General features: G+C 41.5%; 1 protein-coding gene across 2 annotated transcripts in view; it reads right to left on the bottom strand.

Moving 5' to 3' along the window:
* Positions 1-11,292, bottom strand: part of LOC137299939 (protein HEG-like) — a 66,841-nt gene extending 55,549 nt beyond the window's left edge. For both annotated transcript variants that reach the window (XM_067968948.1, XM_067968949.1), the window contains exon 1: positions 10,988-11,292. In XM_067968948.1, coding sequence (XP_067825049.1) covers positions 10,988-11,078 — 91 coding nt within the window. In that variant the 5' untranslated portion in view covers positions 11,079-11,292. The remainder of the gene's footprint in view (positions 1-10,987) is intronic.
* Positions 11,293-23,744: the final 12,452 nt, after the last annotated feature.

The following is a 23,744-nucleotide window of genomic DNA, read 5'->3' as shown; positions in this document are numbered from 1 at the left end:
ATATTCCTCAATCTTTTGGCCGGCTTGCAAAACTCCTCAGTCTGGTAACGCCTAAAGTGATTTTAAAGTTACATCATATTTATTCTATAGGATCTGCATGTGCATCTGAACAATGATTCAATGCAAGACACAAGGACAGTCTGTTCCAGTTTTAGGTGCGTCAAAAGGTGTGTTTAGGAAAGGGAAGGGCAAAAAAGTAAACAGTATTACAAATGAGACCAGAACAACAGAATTGTATTTGCACTTTTTAAAATCTTAATTTGCTAAAATTTTCAGAGGAAAAATTGAATCTCTCTCCCTCCTCCTCCTCCTCCTCCCCCCCCCCACTCCATTACCACTGGTCTAGTTTTCCAACTTTCTGTACTCTGTCAAGCTTCAGAAATTTCAAGGAAAAATAAACTTGTTTCTCTAAAGAAAGACCAGGGAACTATGGGGGATGGGGCAGTTTCACAAATATCAAAGCAAATTCTATGTTTACAGTTGAAAGTGTACCTTCTATCCATAATGTTCTAAAATGCACAGGAGGTCTGCAAGATTCGGCCTCATCCAAATGCTGATCCACCTGTACATTGCCAGCATTTTCTATTTTTATTTCAGATTTATTGTACTGCCTTTTCTTTTGATCTCTACTTTTTTGTCCATACTACATACACGTGAAAGAGTGAGAAATGTAATGTTACAAACAACCTCGTTTCCTGTAAAGTTCAAAGGCTATCAATGGACTGTATTCACGCATCCCTGATTAACCACGTGACAGTGATCCAGACATTGTGACAGATTGTTTCCCTTTACTCAAAATAAAGTTACTTTCTGAATCTGTAGTTAGCATTTCTAGTGTGACCTTGGCAATGACACACGGTGTTAGGAAACTATTGGACAGAAGCTAACTGAACTATCTAAAGCAGGGCAACACCAATTTGATGAAGGTTCAGGTCATCAACCAAGACATTCAAATTATGACCATTTACTTGTCTCCTTTATCTCTCTTTGCTGCCCTATTGTAAGTCACCATTGATGTTTGCACAGTTGCCAATTATAGACTGTTCTAGTGTCATTACCTGTAACTCACATTGAGTGTTCTTACACAACTGAAAAACAAGCTGATACAAAGTTGAGTAATGCTATCATTAAGTATTTCACACAGGTAAGTTTTAAGGCATCCCATTAAAAAGAACGTCAAGGCTCCAAATAGTTCATTCCTTCAATAGCTCAAATTCACTTGTTCGGTATTTTACCTGCACAGTACAAACAAAATGGATGCTTTCCTCACTTAAGAGCAGTCACTGAGTACTCATTTCAAGAATTATATGGATTACAATGCCTGTTAGTGACTGAAATTACATGGGAGGAGTCCCACGATGGCTCAGCAAGTTTATCCAAGTTAGTAGCTGAGCCACAAATGAGAAAAACCCCAGGTTTCATTCCCTGTCTGCTGAATTTGCTGTTCTCAGATAGAGGGGAGATCTTTATCTATAATCTCTTCTCATGTACATTTTAGCCAGCCGCAGCAAGCAGAGAGATTTAACACAACCACAAAATCTGCTAACCAAGCATTAAGTGGAAAACTTTCATACTGAAACTTGTTTTTCCTGTTTAGATTACAAGAACAAACAGTAATTTAAAAATGAATCAGTGCTGGAAACTTGCAAATCAATTGTCACATAAACAACATTCACATCAGGGCTCGAATTGACATCTGTACCACAGATTCCAACACAAGTCTGAATACACAGCACTAAACTTTGATTCGAACAAAACCAGTTCTGCCAATCTCATCACCATTCTGTGTGTGTATATACAGAAGGAAATAAAACATCTCAGGGCTCCACCAACTGCTCAGCTACTTTATCCAGGAGCAGCTGAGCCATATGGATCAGAAAAATCCCAGGCTCAATCTCCAGTTTGTGCAGTTAACTGTTCTCAGTAGCTTAGCAGTACAGTTGCTAAAACTGGCCTCATCTTCCCTCGACTTGCTTTTATACTGGTCGTCAGTGGGGGTTCCACTAGGGGTTCCCGAAGAGTAGGTCATGCTCAGCAAGTGGCAACCCCAATGCAAGTCTGCTGCACTCACAAATGCCAACATGCAGGAAAGCCCAGTTTTTATTTAGAAAAATACATCTTTCTGGATACTGGCGTTAGCAAATCTGGCTAGTTTACATTTGCACGAGGCCCACACTTTGCAAGCTGGTGGCACAAACAGTCCACTGACAATATAGAAGCAGCTTCTGTTACAGAGAAGGAAATTGGTCAGCATTCCCATTCCTGATGACTATCCAATGACCATAGCTATGTAGAATGCGGGTGGGGATAGGATTAGGCTCATCAGATAGCCAGCTAACATTCAACTTCAAAGCTCACACATCGATAATGACCACTTGGACTACGTAATGTAGGATTACTGGAACTATTCCCTACCAACACCTTCAGGAGAGAAGGGGAGGGGACAAAACTGGCCAAGGGCAGTTTCACTCAAATCCACCCACACCAATTGGAAAGTGAGCAGAAGGATGTAATTGGTATTCAGCATTTGAAATGTGGGAAGACTCAGTAAGATGTTCTGGTTAATCCTGGTGAGCTGCTGACAACAAATGTATCTGCACACAGCACAGCGCCTACAACTAGTCCGGTAATTTGGGTGCTTTAGTGTAGTGGTCATGTTACTGGACGAATAATGCAGAGGCCTGGACTAATAATTGAGAAAACTTGTTCAAATCCCATCATGGCAGTTTGAGAATTTGAATTCAGCTTAAAATAAATCTGGAAATAAAAAGTTGGTATCTGTAAAAATGACCATGAAGCTGTCGGATTGTTGTAAAAACCCAACTGGTTCTTTAACGTCTTAAGGAAGGAAACCTGTCATCCTTACCAGGTCTGACCTATATGTGACTTCAGTTCCACACCAGCATGGTTGACTCTTAACTGCCCTCTGAAGTGGCCTGGCAAGCCACTCAGTTGTATCAAACTGCTACAAAGAATCAACATTGACTGTACCTCTTTCAAGAAGGTGGCCCACCACGACCTTCTCAGGGCAACGAGGGATGGGCAACAACTGCCAGCCTTGCCAGCAACGCTCACATCCCAAGATTGAATTTTTTTTAAAAAGGTAAAGCTGCATTAGGGAGGAGCAAAAATAGGTCACCTGCCAGCCAAGCATGGTGGATTGCACAAGCAGTCCATGGAAGAGAAGAAAAATGTTAAAAATGCAGCAGGTGCACGCACATACACATACAGAACTATAGCTTGTAAGGAAGGGGACAATAACAGGAAGAGTGTGGTATAGATACCTCTGAGTCAGACGGTCATGGATTCAAGTCCCACTCCAGAGACTGGAGCACAAAATCTAGGCTGACACTCCAGTGTAGTACAGAGGGAGTGCTACACTGTTGGAGGTGCCGGCTTTCAGATGAGATGTTAAACCATGACCCCATCTGCCCTCTCAGGATGACATAAAAGATCAGGCGGCACTACTTCAAAAAAAAGAGAGCAGGGGGAGGTCTCCCCATTGTCCTGGCCAATATTTATCCCTCAACCAACATCATTAAAAAAAAATTATCTGGTCGTTATCACATTACTGTTTGTGAGACCTTGCTGAGTGCAAATTGACTGCCGCATTTCCTACATTACAACAGTGACTACACTTGAAAAGTACTTAGTTGGCGCTAAAGTGCTTTGGTCATGAAAGGTGTTGTATAAATGCAAGTCTTTCTTTTTTCTTTGTCAGATTTTGCAAGACCAGTTATCAGTTTATACTAGAAGGTACACCTGTCCAAATCCGACCTTCATTTGCCAAGACCTTCAAACACAACCAAGCAGATAACGGAGTGTAAACACACAGACTAGAAGGACACTTGGGGTAATTCAAGTCTTAATGATGCAACTGAATGAAGGTGAGCCTAAGAGCTTAATTACTCTCAGCACAGAAGTAGTAAATCTGTTAACATGCATTCTGAAACTAACGTTACCTCCCGGCGGAGTTAGCTACTCTATAATGTACAATCGCTCCCAGCAAGTTCCTAACCTTCCCGTGAGTTAGTTGCTCCCAGCTGAGGTGCCCTACAACCAAACCTTCTGTCAACAGTTTCTGAATTGGACGCTGACCTATCTTTTATGGGATCTATATTTACACAGTGCTTTCTTTCCTTGGACAAACTGCTCAGTTTTTCAAATGCTATAAACAGAATTTTATGTGGATTTAAAGTCCTCCTATGAAGGCCTTTAATTGCCAAGTGCATCATTCAGTTAGCAGTTGTGCCGAGCATAAATTACCCTCATTCCAGCACTCGCCCCATCAGGTGCCCAAATCAGTCCTTACCCAAGCAGATTTCAAAAGTAATCAAATCCTCCAATATAATTATAAAATGCACACAATCAAAACCACTGATATCACCACCACACTCCCTTCAGATTCAAGCGGATCATTTCATAATTAGAAAGATGCCAATATTCTTTTGGTGGGGGCGGGGGAGAAATAGAAAGAAACGGGAAAGATGCGAACTCCATTTGAAAAACAAAGTTTAAAAACACAAATGGGTAGGCAAGGACAAAATTTAGAGCTGGGGGCAGGTCAGTGTCCCCTGCAGCATCCTCTTCCCTCTCAGTGCCATTTTCTGAAGGCAATATTTGGTGTGCTGCTGCTGGTTTGCAATCTCTCCACATCAGCGGGAGCATTAGTATGGAAGGTCCTGTCTACTTCAGACTCCCTCAATTTATGGAGTTTACTGTTCAAATATCCTGAAGCAAAGAATCTGAAATAAAAAATTTTTAAAAGTAGCAGCCAATCATAAAACTATTTACAATCGACAAACCTCAGTGGCCACTTTGATTTCTGAGGGGTTCAAAAAAAATTACCTGGAAAGAATTACAGTTGGCAGAATGGAGTTTGACTGTGTAAATGTATCACTTGGTTGCTCTGCTAGGCTTTAAACAGTAAAATCTAAACTGAGGTATTCAAGCAAAGAGAATAACTGTTTTGACAGGGAAACCACCAGCCATGGATGATGGGTGTACCTCCCTCATTGGCATGAATGAGCTACTGAAGTTAGTTCTGGTGGTCAGTTGTTTGAGTTGGGCCATTTGGAATTCCAAACTAAACTTGCATCTATTTGAAATCTTTCTATTTAAACTCCCCTTCAACAGAACACTCCACATAACTACTTGATTCCAATCAAAAGGTAGAAAAAGTGCAACATTTTGCATGACATTAGTGAGCTCCATACTAATATAGTACCACTACTTCAAATGGAATTAAATTAATCTTTCCCATTTTGTCAATGCATAGCATGAACCTTGACCTACTAAGGAAGAAAACTGACGTACAATAAGTGATCAATGAAGTCAATTGCTATAATTCACCCATAACTATTACAGAAGAAGAACCCAATAGGTTGTGAATGCAAGTAAAAAGATACTAATTAGTTACATGAGGCCATTATTTATGGATTATCCTAAGTTTAGGCCACAGAAATGCTCTGGGATTTGGAGATATTGTCTTACAATAACACTAAGGTCAGTTTGTTGACAGTTGTTGGGTGCATTTAAACTTTAAACTAATGTTGGAATGTAAATCCAGAAATTAGGACTCAACACAACCAGACGCTGGAAAGAAGCAGTGCAAGACTCCTCCCTCCCTCCACCCCATTCTTTAAGCGGTTATGTAACTTCAGAGTGGTGTCAAAACTAGGTTAAAAAACACACGCAGGGAGTCCCTTGCATAACCTTCAATAATAAATAAGAATGCATGCACTCTCTAAAGCGCTGAGTATTCCAGGTTTAAGATGATCATATTTCACAATTAGAAAAATGCCGATATTTTTGTGTGAACTTATTCTTCAGGTGTGAGCATGGGGTAACTATCAGCAGCTTATTACATAGCAGTCTACCCGACATGGCAATCATATGTGCCCACTTCCCAGTAGGACTTATTGATAAGCAATCAGCAGCAGCCCGAACTGAATTCTCTCTTCCTCTCCCCTTGCATTCAACCCAGAGATTCGGAGACCAGTTGTGCTGATCCAATGGCTGCCCTGGCCAAGACTGGCTAACTCAAGAGTGGGAATTGTAACTGGGACAAGAATCTGAATAGCCGTGCTCTACACCAGTCAGTGGTTTCAACCACTGAGCCATCAGTCATCAAGATCTTTAAACAATTGGGGGGCGAAAAAAAACAGTAAAAAGATTCAAAACACAACCCTAGAATCTTATCCTGCTTCCCATTGTTGTTTATGTAATTATAAAATCAATTCATTTGGGTTAACTGAGCAACTAAATTACTTCCCCCAGATAAAAACTAAATGCCCAATTCAATCACCTCACTTCCCGACCCACTACAAAACCTCTTGACTAAGTGCCAGCAAAAAATCCCAATATCAGCCAAAGTGGTCATCTTGCTTCTTGCAGCAGTGGAATGTAGACTGAAGCTAGCAACACGTGCAAGGTAACGTTTCAGAGCAGGCAAGTGCCGATTCCTCAATAGCCAATTAATATCCTGTACAATGAAAGTCTAGCTTCATAGAATCATAGAAGGTTACAGCATGGAAGGCGGCCATTCGGCCCATCGAGTCCGCGCCAGCTCTACGTATGAGCAATCCAACTAGTCCCACTGCCCGCCCTATCCCTGCACATTTTTTAGTTTCAAGTACTTATCCAGTTCCTTTTTGAAGGCCATGATTGAATCTGCCTCCATCACTCCCTCAGACAGTGCATTCCAGATCCTAACCACTTGCTTGTAAAAAAGTTTTTCCTTATATCACCTTTGGTTCTTTTGCCAATCACCCTAAATCTATGCCCTCTGGTTCTTGACCCTTCCGCCAATGGGAACTGTTTCTCTCTATCTACTTTGTCTAGACCCTTCATGATTTTGAATACCTCTATCAAATCTCCTCTGCACCCTCTCTATGGCTTTCACATCCTTCCTAAAGTACGGTGCCCAGAACTGGACACAATACTCCAATTGTGGCTGAATAAAGGTTCATGACTTCCTTGCTTTAGTCCTCTATACCTCTATTTACTAAGCCCAGGACGCCATATGCTTTTTTAACCGCTTTCTTAACCTGCCCTGCCACCTTCAACGATTTATGCACATATACCCCCAGATCCCTCTGTTCCTCCACCCCTTTTAGAATTGTGCCCTTTAGTTTATATTGCCTCTCCTCATTTTTCCACATAAATGCATCATCTCGCATTTTTCCGAGTTAAACTTCATCTGCCACGTGTCCGCCCATGCCACCAGAGTGTCTATATCCTCTTGAAGTCTATCACTAGCCTCCTCACTGTTCACTTCTCTTCCAAGTTTTGTGTCATCCACAAATTTTGAAATTGTGCCCTGTACACCCAAGTCCAAGTCATTAATATATATCAAGAAAAGCAGTAGTCCCAGCACTGACCCCTGGGAAACACCACTGTACAACTCCCTTAGTCTGAAAAACAACTATTTTGTTTCCTGTCATTTAGCCAATTCTGTATCCATGTTGCTATTGCCCCCTTTATTCCATGGGCCGCAATCTTAATAGCAAGCCTACCATGTGGCACTTTATCAAACGCTTGTTGAAAATCCACATACACCACATCAACTGCATTGCCCTCATCTACCCTCTCTGTTACCTCATCAAAAAACTCTATCAAGTTGGTTAAACACGATTTGCCTTTAACAAATCTGTGCTGGCTTTCCCTAATTAATCCACACTCATCCAGTGATTATTAATTCTGTCCCGGATTATCGTTTCCAAAAGTTTCCCTACCACTGAGGTTAAACTGACAGGCCTATAGTTGCTGGGTTTATCTTTACACCCTTTTTTGAACAACGGTGTAACATTTACAATTCTCCAGTCCTCTGGCACCATTCCCATATCTAAGGATGTCTGGAAGATTATGCCCAGTACCTCCGCAATATCCCCCCTTACCTCCCTCAGCATCCCAGGGTGCATCCCATCCGGACCAGGTGTCTTATCTATTTTAAGTACAGCTAGTGTTTTGAGTACCTCTTCCTCAATTTTTAGCCCATCCAGTATCTCAACTATATCTTCCTTTACTGAGACTCTGGCAGCATCTTCTTCCATGGTAAAGACCGATGCAAAGTACTCATTTAGTATCTCAGCCATGTCCACTGCCTCCAGGAGCAGATCTACTTTATAGTCCCTAATCAGCCCCACCCTTCCTCTTACTACCACTTTACTGTTAACATGTCTGTAGAAGACTTTTGGATTCCCTTTTATGTTGGTCGCTAGTCTATTCGCACACTCTCTTTGTCCCTCATTTCCTTTTTCAGTTCCCCTCTGAACTTTCTATATCCTGCCTGGTTCTCACTTGTGTTATCAACCTGACTCCTGTCATATGCTGCTTTTTTCCCACTTCATCTATCTCCTATGTCATCCAGGGAGCTCTGGCTTTAGTTGCTCTACCTTTCCCCTCGTTGGAATATACCTTGTCTGTACCCAAATCATCTCCTCTTTAAATGCCGCCTACTGTTCAATTACAGTTCTGCCTGCCGATCTATAATTCCAATTTACCAGGGCCAAATCTGTTGTCATCCCACTGAAATTGGCCCTTCTCCAATTGAGTATTTTTACTTTAGAGTGGCCAGAGTCCTTTTCCAAAGCTATTCTAAACCTTATGATACTATGATTGCTGCTCCCTAAATGCTCTCCCACTAACACTTGCTCCACTTGGCCCATCTCATTCCCTAGAACCAAGTCCAGCAATGCGTCCTTCCTCGTTGGGCCAGAAACATACAGGTCGAGAAAGTTATCCCGAAAACATTAAAAAAATTCCTCCCCTTCTTTGCCCCTTACGTTATTGTGATCCAAGTCTATAGTTGAAATCCCCCATTATCACTACTCTTATGGCTTTTGCACCTCTAATTTCCCTGCAAATTTGCTCCTCTATATCCTTCCCACTAGTTGATGGCCTATAGAATACACCCAGTAGTGTAATGGCACCTCTATTGTTCCTTAACTCTAGTCAAATAGATTTTGTCCTTGACCCCTTCAGGACATCCTCTCTCTCCAGCACTACAATATTCTCCTTAATCGATACTGCCACCACCCCCCCCCACTCCTATCTTTCCTGAACACCTTGTATCCAGGAATATTTAGTACCCAATCCTGCCCTTTTTTTGAGCCAGGTCTCCATTCCTGCCACAACATTGTATTCCCATGTGGCTATTTGTGCCTGCAGCTCACCGACCTTGTTTACCACACTTCATGCGTTCACACACATGCACCGCAAACCCACCTTAAGACTTTCTTGTACTCTCTCTTGGTCTGACCCCATCTAATTCCTTGCTATTTTTTATTCTAGGGCTATCCTTCTCCCTTGTTTCCCCTTTCCAATACTACATCCTGGTGCCCATCCCCCTGCCAAAATTAGCTTAAACCCCCCCCACAGTACTAGTGAACCTCCCCACGAGGACATTGGTCCCAGCTCCATTGAGGTGCAACCCGTTCGGCCTGTACAGGTCCCACCTCCTCCAGAACTGGTCCCAACGCCCCAGGAATCCGAAGCCCTCCCCCCACACCATCTCTCCAGCCACGCATTCATGTGCTCTATCCTCCTATTTCTACACTCACTGGCTTTAAATGACACATTTTAGAAATATAAAAGCTTTTCATTTTTAAAACTATAGAAGTTCTAAGGAATCTACTCCTACAATGCAGTAGAATTTTCTAATCGTTTGGATTCAGTCACAAAGAGTGAGTCAAATGCAAGTCAGCCATAAGCATTTGTACATTATGTTGCAATCACCACAAAGTGTTAGATAAATCATAATGTACTGTGGGTGACCAACCAGTACCAGTCAACCAACAGTGAATCACAGCAGGACTGCACTGCACCCATTGTTTAGATATTTAAAGGGAGATCAAAATTGGAACCAACTTTAAAACATCTCACACATTCGTAAATGTTTTTTTTCCTGAAACCTATAGGTAGGAGTGAAGCAAGCTTGCAGCACACTGCCAGACAGATGATTAAGTCCAACACTCGCATCAAATCAATGACAGGAACACATGGGTTGTACATTTACCACACTGACAGCTAAACCAACTCCAATGAAAACACTTATGCTCCCGAAATTGAACTTAAATTATTTCCTTCACAAAATAAGTTGACATTAGCAAATCACTAGGTCGGCAGACTTCCTTAGCTTCTAAATTGCAGGTTGGTACTAAGCCAAAAAGGAGACAACTGCTGGGCACAGCTTTTTAACATTTAACAGTTTTTAAAAAAAAAAACAATGTCCGTTTGATTTACTGGACCCTCAGCGAGAGTCCCAAGAAGGGAAAAGTGCAACGGCACTTTAAATATTCAACAGTGCCCACTTTATCCAGACTGCTCAACAAACCAGTTTATTGACAAAACAGATTGAAATTAGATTTCCAACATCAAGGACGGTTTAAGTCACGGACTGATTGCTCATGAACTGATAATTTATGGAGAATCGGGTTAATACGGTTAACCGAACCGGAGCGTGGTTTGGAGAGGTCTCTCCGGGCTCCACCGTGGCAATAAAAAAAAACGTTGAAAGTCAAAACCAGTGAATTATTAGGCGTCACTCCCACTTCATTGCGCAATTTTTCTGTTAATGTAACAATGTTGCTGAGACAATAAGAAAAAGACAAGGGGGGGGGGGGGGACTGTATGGCAAAGAGAGCTGGCAGGGATTTAAACATGTCAGAACTGGAGTTTGGACAAACAGGAGGAGGAGGACACATTGTTTTGAGTGCCCCAGGTTATTTGAGTCACTCCAACAGTTGCTATGCGAACCGCAGTGATTCACTGTAAGAAGATTAGTGAAACTTTACGCCTGACGAATTCTGGTTTCAAAACCAGGATTCTCGGGCAGGAAAGGGGGAAAAAAATACAAATATGCATATATTTTTAAAACTTTCTTCTTAAATAAAGTTTGTTCCAACTCTTCTTTTCTGCCAAGCTTTCCCTCTACCCTTACGTGTCAATCACAAGGAGAACGTACGGCACATTTGACATGACCTACCCACGGTTGAACTGGTGTCCTTGGGTTGAGCTGCAATGTAGGAGATAAGAGAAAGGAGGCAAGCCGATGTGACGCCGCGCATCATCGCCATCCTTGTTTCTAGCTTCTGCTAAAATTCAGACTGGAAAAAAAAACACAAACACAACGGGTTCCGTCTCCAGCCGCTTGACGCTTGCTTGCTTGCTTGCTGCTTTTTTTTGTGCCTTCACTGAGATCCGAACGAAGCTGAATGGGGCCGAGCTCGGCGTTAGCGAACCGCTCTCACTGTGTACAGGTGTTGAACAAACTCAGGCTCTGGTCACTTTCAACAGATGTAGCGGTTTCAGCGCATCAGACTCCACCCTCCCACCGGCCTTAAAGGCGCACCGTCTGCAAATACTCAGCTACTGCTCCATGGTGTACATCGCTCGTATTAATGTTATAAATGACACAATATACAGTCAGTATTTTTTTTTTGTGTGTGTGTGTGTGCTTCTGCTAAATCTGCTTTTGGTATACAATATTAGTCTTTGGTCAGTCTGCAAACTTCGCTCCACAGTATCTTCCTAAAAAGAGGAAATTGCAGCCACTTATACGTGTACCTGGAATATATCAAAAATATTAAAACTTGCGGTAAGAACACAACAATAATTCAGTGCAGGAGTTACAACATTGCGGACCATTTACTAATGATGCCATGGGAACCTCTCGATTAAATTGCTGCCTTTTATCTCACTGCCATCATCACAACGTGTGGATTTTACATGTGTTAAAGCCATAATGCCAGATAATCTCCAGCAGTTTAAAGCTGTTTGTGCTGCAGAGAATTTAGTTGCTGTTCTATAGATTCTAGCATCCAAATTTCAGCAACAGTCTTAAATGTATTGACAAGACTGTATTTCAAATGACTGATCTCAGCCGGTGTGGCGGTTAGGGTGCTGCAGGTATCCTTAGCGCTCCCGGACGAGGGGGGTGCGGAACGAATTTCTGCTCACTATTCACTATCCAGTGTCCCCGCTGGAAAGTGCATGTGGATGGACATCAGGTGAGAGAAGAGCTGAGCTCAGCTGTGGCGTCCCCATGGTAAAATAACCTGTTAATAGTCACTGACTGGCTGATACTGAAAGAATGATCATTTTGGGGAGGTGCTAAGGGGCTACAGGCCGATATGGCAGCATGAGCCAGCACCTTCAGGACAGATGGGAGAATCTAGGGTGAAATACATCTTTGGTATCCACTTACATTTGTTTATAATTGGCCCGTGATGAAATAGTGTCTGAAATAACTCTACACACGTCAGAGAATATTAATTTCCTAATCGCAAGACAAAACAATCTTCAGAATTCCCCGAATTCCTATAAAGGGCCCTATAATCTATGGAATACTTGATCTAGTGTGAAGCTAATGACATCTAGATTACTAATAATCTTCAAACCTGCACCAAAATCAGTTAAGGCTATTTACAGGGATGCTATACTGAATGGTTCTGTTAGTCAAGGAATTTTATAATAGGTAGAATTACTAAAGTTATACAGCAAATTAATAACTCACAGGACCAGTATCCTTTGTTTAGGCCATTTCCTATTTTCTATGAGTACATTTAGTAATAAGAGCCATCCTCCTTGGAGCCTTAATCAATCAATATCTGTAGTCTATCACTCATGATTAGTATTTTCCATAAAATATGTTTAGAAGGTTTACAATATTTTTAATGAGAATGTTATACTTGACAAAACAATGTATGCTTCTAAGTAAAATCCTTGGTTTCTGTCTGTGAGACCATTGCAACCCTGGTCTAACAGCACCATACTGTAATTGCCCCATTTTCCTGAAGAGAGTGTTATGACTTGTGTCATGAGTGGGTGTATGTTAATGCGTGTGAGTGAGAGAGTGAATGACGGGGTACAGCCTCTGTATCTCACTATCATCCAGAATGCATAGACATCTGAAAAATCAAGTTACTGTTGATTTTGATACTTGTTGTTGGTCAAAATGGATTGGCAGGTCAGCAGCACACACTGGGGCCTACCTGGGGGAATTGTGGAGAGGTGGGATCCAGCACAGATAAAAGGGTTAGCCTCAAACACAACAGTCAACCTACCTTGTACAATATTAGGAAATAAACTCCAGTAGAGAGCAATGTTTTGGGAATAATGGTGGAGGGAACCTGTGCATATCGGTGGGACTTAGACTTACAGGGTTATTAGTTGCTTTCATTCATTCTATTTTTACTCAAGTTGTAGGCAAAATGTTGGTCAAACAATAGCTCACTGAGTCAATTGGTTCCACCACAGATGACGGAGGATATCCTGCCAATTCATCTTGTGGCCATAGGTCCACTGTGGGTCCAGTGAGGAATCAGAACTGTTTCTTCCAACTGAACCTAAAACAATAAAAATGTATTGAACTGGGGGAAAGTGATTTATTAACAGGAAAATGTAAAATAAACAAATTTCAAGGGAAAAAAAATATGGTGCCAATCCTTTATGAATAAATGTAATGGACTGGCAGCTGAATCACATGGGGGCTCATTTTAACTTTGGGCAACAGTGTGAAATGGGCGATATGGAATCAGCCGCCCATTATACAACAAGCCCGATTTCCCTTTTGTTGACTTCAACAGAAAGGAAAATTGGACAAGGTGTATAATGGATGGCTAATTCAATATCGCCCATTTTACTCCATTGTCCAAGTTTAAAATTACCCCCACGGTAAATTATTCTTTTACTGATTCTTGGACAATATGTATGTGTGCAACATTCTGTCCTGTAGAACATACAATTCATGATTATTTTTTAAATGTTTGTACGCTTACATTGTGCTGTAATAATAAAAGACAAAGGCTCCAAAATTCTTTGGATCTTGATCCTGGAGATTACACTGGGATCACGTCCAATGATGCCCTCTAGCACTGACTCCATTGTGAATGTTCTTCAGGGGACCAAGTCGCTTGCCTGGCATAGACCCAACTGGTGGGGCCCTACATACAGCCTTGTGGAGGCCGGTACATCTCCATTCATTTGCTCTTCTACTTACTGCCACTATAACACTGGATACCAACTGTGGAGCTGGAATTTATGCAGTCCCCACTCCTGGCCCTACCCCCTGCCCATATTTGTCTTGTAAGGAGTGGATGGGAGTTATAGTGGGAGACCGGCAGAGCCTTCGCAGGATTTCAGGACCAAAGGATTCAAAAGATAAAAGAATTGCCTCCATCCAGTTTGAATTAATTTACGTCAGCTTTGCTCGATGGCAGCACTCTCACCTCTGAGTCAGAAGATTGTGGGTTCAAGCCCACCTCAGGACATGGGCTAGGCTGAAACTCCAGTGCAGTGCTGAGGAAATACTACATTATCAGAGGTGGGTCCAGATGAGATTTTAGACAGAGGCTCCTCCAGGTGGATATAAAAGATCTCATGGGACTATTTGAAAAGGAGCAAGGAGGTCTCCCAGTGTCCAACATTCCTCCCTCAACCAACACCACCAAAAACATATTAACTGGTCATTTATCTTATTAGCTGTTTGTGCTGCATCTGTCTACATAACAACATCAAAAATCATTTAATGAAGCACTTTGGGATATCGTATTGATGTTAAAGGTGCTATATTATTGCAATTTTTAAAAATTTCAAGCTGTAATTTCCCATTGATACGATTACGCCATTTACCTGAAATTGATGCCAGTTTCTTAGTCAATGAAATTAAGTCTATATAAAAAGTGAAAAGTCAACATTTAAGCCTGTTCACAGGCAGTTGGTGTTCTGCAGACTAGTTTTGAGTCACCAAAAGTGTTGTTGACAGTTGTTGACAAAGCTGGGAATGCAGAAAGTACCAGCACACTATGTATATCCTTTTAAAAGATCAAATTATCCCCTTCCTCTCTCAAGAATACTAACTCATGCTGGGATATGCAGCTCACCTAAGAGGCCAGTCTTCATGGGTGAGCTATTTCCCCATTGGGGGCATCACATCCAAGTCCAATCCTGTCCTCACCCAATGTTCATATACTTGTACTTATCAGTCCTATCCCCTCAATGAAGGAAGGCCAATTGGAGGGTGAGGTACATTGTTAAATGATTCCAACCAACAGTTCAAAAGTAGCATTGTCATATGTCTGAGAACAAGATACCAAGGAGATCCTAAAGAAGGGGAGGAAAATAAATAAAAATGGTACAAAAAGATCAGAAAACAAGCAGTCCTCAAAAATCCACGTGGGTGCGATCCCAATAGTTACACTGGAATTGCATCTCCCGTGGAATTCCTTCACTGACCCTGTTGCAGTTCATGGGGCCAGGGGGAGTAGCCTACAGGAGTCTGCCTTTGGATTACTGTGAGGATGCATCTGTGGTGTCCACCCATTGAAGACCTCACAAACAACAATGGTAGCTGACTGCTGGTGGAAGTGGAGGTTGAAGGGTTTCCCCCCAAAACAATCTAGGTGTTCTTTATAAAAGGGGCTGTTTCAAACCCCCCCACCCCACCCCGCCCAAAACATTTTTGGCCTCCTCACCTTCAGGGATCCAGATCCCAACCTTAGCCTGTACCTCAGGTGGGACTACCTGTGCCGATCCTATACCAATTCCTGACTGAGGGTCTAGGAGCAGAAGCTCCTGACTTAGGGAGGCCCCACCCTCTCACTCCACCCCCACAAAGCCACACAGGAAATTCTGCCGTAAGGCCAGGATCCAGCGTATCTAGGTTCCTGCTCTGCAGCCTTTACAGCGGACTCCCACTGAACTTACTGCAGGAGTCCGCTGGAACCACCATGGATGTTCGGAGCCCTTCTTTTTAAAGATTACAACCTCTCAGTGAATTTCTGGGATGCTGCAGCTTTAATGGTTGTGTGCACTGTTTGGACATTCACTTGAATGGAACGGATGCTGGATGAAGCTCAGGATAAGCTGCAGTATTTGCCACCTAGGCTTGGCACAAACTGTACAAATTCCTGCCCATGAGCTGTGCCCCACAGTAAAAGGCACCTATCTTTAAAGTCTGGAGCACAGGAGCTTTGTTTAATTATTACTTTTACTTTCCAGCTAGTAAAGCAATAGGAAGAAGCAAGTGACAGTAACAGGGTTTCACTCCAACATGATGTCGCTTTACTTAAGGAAATCTTTATGATGAACCATTATGTGTGGAAATTGCTGGGAAATTTCTTTTTTTTATTCATTCATGGGATGTGGGCGTCGCTGGCGAGGCCAGCATTTATTGCCCATCCCTAATTGCCCTTGAGAAGATGGTGATGAGCCGCCTTCTTGAACCGCTGCAGTTCGTGTGGTGAAGGTTCTCCCACAATGCTGTTAGAAAGGGAATTCCAGGATTTTGACCCAGCGACGATGAAGGAACGGCGATATATTTCCAAGTTAGTCACTCTTTCCAGTGGTTACCATACAGTTTATTGGAGGTTTTGGTTACACTGGCCATTTAGAGAGGACTATGAGCTCATGTTCTAAATAACGGTGTACGGTTATATTATTAAGCAATTCTGTTGTAAAGAGTTGTGAACTTATAATGGAGCTATACACTTTTTTAATGACTTCATGTAAAATAGAACTGATTTTGTTCCTTATGAAGGTACTTTAAAAATGCTTTTTTTGGTCATTTTTCCAGCTTTTTCCCTTTCTCTCCTGGTAGCACTGACTGAGATTGGGTTCCATGGGGTCATTTTAACTTTTGGTGATAGTGTAAAATGGCGATATTGGATCGGCCGCCCGTTATGTACCGTGACTGATTTTCCTTGCCATTGACTTCAATAGAAAGGAAAATTGGGTTGGCCACCTTCTGGTACACACACATGTACACACAGTTTACTGAGCAATGATTAGGAGTAGAAACTCTGACTGATTTTACCCTTCCTATTGAGGCCAGGTATAGAACTCCAACAAATCCCTGACTACAATGTCAAAATAAGGTTTCCGACTTAATAAAAAGATTACGCATTTCGCAATAACATAGAACCACAGAAATGACAACAGAGAAGGTCCATCGAGTTTGAGCTGTAACAGGATTTCTGAGTTTCTTTGTTATTTTCAAATTATTTAAAAAACAGCTGCAGAATGAACTTGAACAGCTTTACTCAAGTAAACTTTCACATTTAAGCTATTGTCAAATCTTTCATTTTACATCAGTAAGACAGCATGTCTACACCTGCTGTTTGTAAGCCCCACTCCATTGCAGTGTAGTGGAACAACATAAGGTAAATGAGAAATTTTCACACAAAATAGTTCAAGTGTCAAATAATTTGAGGTTCATTTCATTTTTTCAAATCAAAAAAATTGATTTTGCAAGCTTTGCAGGTAAACACAAAGGCTTTGATTACCATCATCGCATTTTATTGATAGAAAATATAAACATTGTAATTAATGTTTATTAATTAAGAACTGTGCAAAAGAGAGGGGGAGGGAGAAGAGAGAAAGGGAGAGGGGAGAGATGGCGAGGAGGAGAGGGGGAAGTGTGAAGGGCAGACAGGAGGAGGAGATGGAGAGAAGGAGGAGGAGGAGGCAGAGAGGAGAGAAGGAGGCGCATATTGAAGGGCAGTGGGTGGTGTACAGCATGGGCAGTGGGCACTTGGGGAGCAGGTAGAACTGAAGGAAGTGAATAGTTGGTAGCTGAGCAATGGGATGGGAGGGGTGCATGGACAGTGAGCATAGGGATGGTAGGGAGTACTGGAGATTGAAGGAAAAGAACATTTTTAGTCACACACAGCACTTAGATACATAGCTAGCACAGCAGCGATTAATTGCTCATAACCTCTATACTCACTGCCTTTCCCTGAAAATACTGTCTCTTTCCATTTTCCTTGCCACAACCACAAATCGTCACTATCCCATGTACCTCATCTCACTTATTCACTACCCTAATCCTCAAATACTCACTGCTCCAATACTTTCTACCCCTTGACCACTTATTTCTCTAACCCCCAAGTTCTCACTATTTTCTTCTTCAACCAATCACTACTGTCCCCAAACTATTCAATACCTGTCACAAATGTTCACCTCCCCATCCCTTTAACTGCTCTCATTCCCCCTTTCTGAATCCTCACAAACCACATGCTTGTCTCCCAAACAACATACCTGCTCACTTACTGTGAGCAGTGCCGTAGAAGATCCATTTCCTTACAAAATACCATGTCCTCGAACTTTGCACAAACAATGCCACAGGATACCAACCAGTAATATAAAAACTTTACCATTATGCATACTTTCTGTCTGGCACACTTCAGAGTGCTTGTTACTCTTCAGATAGGAACCACCTGGTAAATGTAAATTTCTATGTTACTCTTACCAAATTTGTCCCTCCTTAATTTAAGTTTCTTCCACCTGTTGGTTGATATGCACATTTTATATATATATATATATCTGAACTAGCTCAAAACAATTTTTATTAAATGTTCATCTGCCATTTTTACCCCTTAGCCTGCCAACTACCCACAGGTAAAGAATACAATTTATAATGTAACTAAGAAATTAGGAAAAAAAATATTTTTATTTACCCATAACATTGCCTAACTCCTGTTAGAAATGTGTCTATTAAGTTTTATCCCTTGAGGTCTAACATTTTTCTGGGGCCTAGGGCTTGGTTTATTGCCCACCCTGAACCGCCATGCTGTGTTCCCAGCCTGTCATGTGTCCTCTTGACCTGGTGCATTCTTTGCCTGTTAGGCCCATCCCAGTGTTGTAGTCCTGTACCCCCTATCCCTATCCAGCATTTTCCCAGCCCATTAGCCTGGTGTCAGCTTAAAACTGCGTTTGCTTGCTAAATGTGCTTATGCCATATTTGCTGACTACATACAGCAGCCTGTCCAAAATTTTGTTTCCCTGAACCCTGGCATGTTGACTGACAAAGCCCAGGCAACTCAGTGCTATTTGCACTTTTATATTATTTGCTGGTTTATCCTGTGTGAATTTTTTGATCCTGGAGGTTTAGAACCTTAGCATAGTTACTTCTCTAGTGGATAAATCCTAAATCAAAACATCAAGAGCAGTTGGTATCATTAGCTTAATGTGTGGTCCCCAAGGCTCCATATTATGCACCTGAACAGTTTACAAAGAGCAGAAATTTAACAAACCAGGTACGCAGTGTAATTTAGTGCTGAAAACTGGCATCAACCTGGGAATGGGCCCTGAAAGGGGGTGGAGGGGGGAGGAGGGCATCAATATGCTGGGAAAGGATTGGGATGTAGGATTACCGATAACGGTTCTCGACCCATCTTCCCCCACTACTGCCATGCTGCCAGATCCTGGGACTCTTGCCATTGCTTTCTGATCTCATCACCCGCCTTGCAGTGATGCCACACCCCAGAACCTTCTATTTCCAGTGATGAAAAACCCCGCTAACCTCTTCCCAATCTCCCCCTCTCCACTTCTGCCAGATCCAGTAATCACCCAGTAAACCAAATCCCATATCTCAGTGCTATCAAACCCTAGATTGCCCCTTCGCAGTACTCCCATAATCCAGAACCCCAGAGACACTCCCAATGCAACTGTATTGTTTTTTTTCTCTGTGGAAGTGCTTGAGTTCTCTAACAAGAGGTTTGGTGCACAGGTAATTTCATTATGACAACAGCATACTGAGTTTTAAAAGACTTTACCACCACTCTATTTATTTTTACTTCCCTATTAATTGCAAGAGGAAACATTCATTTCAGAATGGTCCTTAATTTATAGAAATAACATTTTGAACTGCCTCGTTCTGAAAAATACAATTCTTCTTTCAATTCTAAATCCATTTACAAACATTACAGTTGATTCAAAAACAATGAGTGGAATTTTCCTCTCACCCATTATAATGGGAGGAACATTTCACCACAGGTTTGCAAACCTACATTTTTGCTTTCACTCTAGAATAAATTATGATAAAGGTATTTACTTTCTTGGCACCAATTCAGTGAGCAGTCAATTCAGCCTTGACTGGGTGGCACAATGAGTTCGAACAAAGTGTTTTACATCTCTAAAATTGGAGTTGAATCCACTCCAGAGAGATGCAATGAAAATCTTCTCGGGGAAAATTTCCTGGATCTGCTCCCAGGCACATTGGGTGTAGCGAATATCAAAAAAAAATCCGGTGGGTTGGAGCATATGCATAATGGCAGGAAAATGGGGCGGGTTCCTTTACGTGCATGTGCTCCGAACCACTTACTGTTTGGATATTCGCTGTGTGCCTAGGAGAATCTCCCCTTCTCATCTTTTAAAACTATACCTGTAAGAGAGTCTCATGTAAATGGGTTTGAGCAGTCGCCGGTCAAGTTCCTGATGGGTCTAGGTGTACATCATAAAGCTGTCCACAGTTTGACAAGAAAAGTTGGGATGACTGGTGCAGGAAATGGAAAAATAAAATCACACTAGTGCACTAGGGACTGCTGTGAAGTTGGACACATTGTTTAGACAGAACAGTGGAAGCTAATGTTTGCATATCTTTGTTCATAACAACTTGTAAAATGGTATCCATGTAATCTTATTAGGATGACAATCGTGCCCCTGTAAGTTAATAGTTTCCACATTCAAGTTGGAGTATTATATAAATTGGTTTGTAACCAATTAATAGTACGACTTGTTGCCATGGAGATGGAAGTCATAACACATGTTTCTGACAGGAAGATAATGATACCATAAAAGCTTTCTCTTACGAATTTGTTATTAAGTAAGAACTGCAAGCAAGTAATAAAATGAGAAAAATACAATTTTACTGTTCCTAAACTCACTGCTCACTGGGAAATGAAATGTTCCTTTTATTGTATGTTCACTATCAAACAATTGATTGAGGTCACTCCAGGTAGAAATGTTAGTGCTACAAACAGTCTCTGTTACAGATTGCATAAATTAATTCTCTCACATCTTGTGACACAGTGATGTAATTGTAGCACAGGAAAAATGTGGTTCGGAAGGCAGCAGAAAAGTGGCCTCTCACTTGGCAGTACAAATCCACCTGGCTAAAGGGTCAGTGAGCAGACCCGTTGTCATGGATACAAGTAGCATTTCCTGATGACTGCTACAAAGTGTTAGAGCTGCTGTGTCCAATTCTCCTCGGTCTAGTAGTTTGTGAACACTGTTAAATTTGGCTCCTAAACTGTTAAAATATAACCTGCTTACTATCGTTCTGTTTTATGTTGTAATTAGTTTATAATATGGTCTCTATTACCCAATAACTGTTCTTTTCAGCTCAAAATAATTCCTTTACACCCTCCAGTAAACAACATGGGAGTAATGTTCTACAGTCGTGATGATGGTTTCACAGTAGCTTCTTGTAGGTCATTTCAGATCTGTTTTCAATCACAAGTTCTTGATTTTTCTTTATCCTGAAATTTTCCTTTCAGTTTTCTCCCTTCTCTCATGAAGGCAGTGACTTGTACTGAGGTATATATAGTTCCACATACACCACCTATTGAGTGTATGGAACTTTGTTTGAATAAAGTTGAAGAGAAACCATGCCTTTATTCCTGTTCAGGTTCTGTTTTGGTAGCACATTCCAACTTGATCCTCTGCATCTCAGCCAAGTTTACCATTACTTCCAGGACTAGGCTCCCTCTGCTGAGTAATAATTGCATAATATAGACTTAAAGACTACACCAGTGGCCCTCAGTATCTACCCCCAACTGATATTCTTTATGTATGAGCCTGGATAACGAGTGTCAGCAGGCTTTTGGACCATAAGGTGCATTGACTGTCCATGATGGGTCACTTGCAACTGATCAGGAGCTAATTTTGCCCATCCCTAGCCTGGGCACACCAAAGCCAGTTTGAGTGCTCCATTGTAGCCCCTTCATACAAAATAACTTAAACACAGACCAAATATCAAACCTCGTACTTTCCTGGTTTGTATGGGTCAATATCACCTGGTAGGATATATTTATCCATTAAGCCAATATGGGAACCTCACCTAAATATCACAAACTATTACATGGCAAAATGAAATCCACTTTTCTAGGTTTAGCAACACAATCATATTCTCAAATTGTACTGTTGTGAATTGCACAGATGGTGAGTTAATATTTGGGGAGTCATTCTCTGAGCACACGCTGCTGCCGGAAGACCTCAGTTTTCCGATATGCTGACGCGGGTTAGGTTCCCGGCCACTAGTGTGTAGATTGAAAGTTACCCCAATCTGCTCAGCCCTTGGTGTAAATCATGTTCTCTTGCTAGTCTCACCAACCTCCTGTTGTTTTGCAACAAGCCCAAGGTCTTCTCAAATTTAACAAGCTTGACTCTACCCCATCAGCTATGAAGTAATCATTTGGGCAACTTATTGGGAGTTGCAACACTTAAATCGTAGCCTATGTTAACATTAGCCCACTACAGCTAATTATATCCACTTCCAAAGATAATTCACTAAACTGCTAATAATTAACTGAACAACTAATCATGGAATGTTGATGGTATTGCTCTAGGGAGGGAGCAGAGATAATCACCTCAGAAGTTGTTCTGCTCATCCTGACCAGATTTAATTCTAAAGATTTATAGTTCGTAAAATTAAATAAAATCCTGTATCTCCCAATCTATATCTGAATGGGTTCTTGTCAAATCAGCAAAACAGTTCTAAGTTCTGCCTGCAATATCATGGAAGCAGGCTATTTAGCTAAGCTGGTACCCCAGAACTATTTTACATAAACATAAAATTGATACGCCTCAAGCAAGGTTTAAAATTAGAATTTTTAAAAATGCTGTGTTAACTAACAGCTTTAAAAGAGAGTTGGATGAATATTTGAATAGGAATGAGATTGTAGAGGATAAGGATGGTTGGTGAGACAGTAACAAATGGGCACAAATTTAAAATAATCATGAAAAGAATTAAAAGAGGTTAAAAAAAAGCTACACAGAGAGTGGTTAGAATGTGGAATTCTCTGCCACAAATTGTTGTTGAAGCAGAGTCTATAAATTATTTAAAAGGGAATATAAATAGTTTCTTGAAAAATAGGAATATTAAATGGTATGAAAAGCAAGTTGCATTTATATAGTGCCTTTCATGACCTCAGGACATCCCATAGGACTTAACAGCCAATTAAGTCCTGTTGTAACGTAGGATACGTGGCAGCCAATTTGCACACAGCAAGGTCCCACAAACAGCAATATGATAATGATCTGTTTTTTTTAAGTGATGTTGGTTGAGGGATACATATTGGCCAAGACACTGGGGAGAACCCCCCTCCTCTTCTTCGAAATAGTGCCATGGGATCATTTACATCCACCCAAGAGGTCAGACGGGGCCTCGGTTTAACGTCTCATCTGAAAGACGACACCTCTGAAAGTGCAGCACTTCCTCAGTACTGCACTGGAGTGTCAGCCTAGATCATGTACTCAACCCTCTGACTCAGAGGCGAGACTGCTACCAATTGGTTCCCCATTATTCAATTGGTGAGACACTAGGTGAAACTTAACTCTGCTATGATCTCAGCTTTTAGAGGTATGAATGTGATGCCACAACTAATTAGGGCATTAGTTATACAGATGCTATATTTAGAGGTCATAAAAACGCTCATGATAGTCCAAATTATATAGTGGATTTTACAATATGAGTATGGGGCATTGATTGCCTATTCTGTACTGATTAAATGCCAAGGTATTAACAAGTAACCAAGGGAGAGGTTTATTGCAGGGGGCACTTGAGGCAAATCCCTACAGTGAATCCTCGTTATGGATAATCTGTTTATTAGTAACCACCTGTTGTTAGTCCCAAGAATAAACTCATAATTCACACTTGAGGATGTGATCAGAGATCACCTGCCTATAAAGACCACCTGAAGTTAATCGTAAAGGTGGTCATTTATGGACAAGTTTCACTAAAT

Source organism: Heptranchias perlo, chromosome 30 (genome assembly GCF_035084215.1).
Source record: "Heptranchias perlo isolate sHepPer1 chromosome 30, sHepPer1.hap1, whole genome shotgun sequence".
Taxonomy (NCBI): Eukaryota; Metazoa; Chordata; class Chondrichthyes; order Hexanchiformes; family Hexanchidae; genus Heptranchias; species Heptranchias perlo.
The sequence above is the reverse complement of the archived record's forward strand: the minus strand, read 5'-3'. Positions and strand labels throughout refer to the sequence as shown.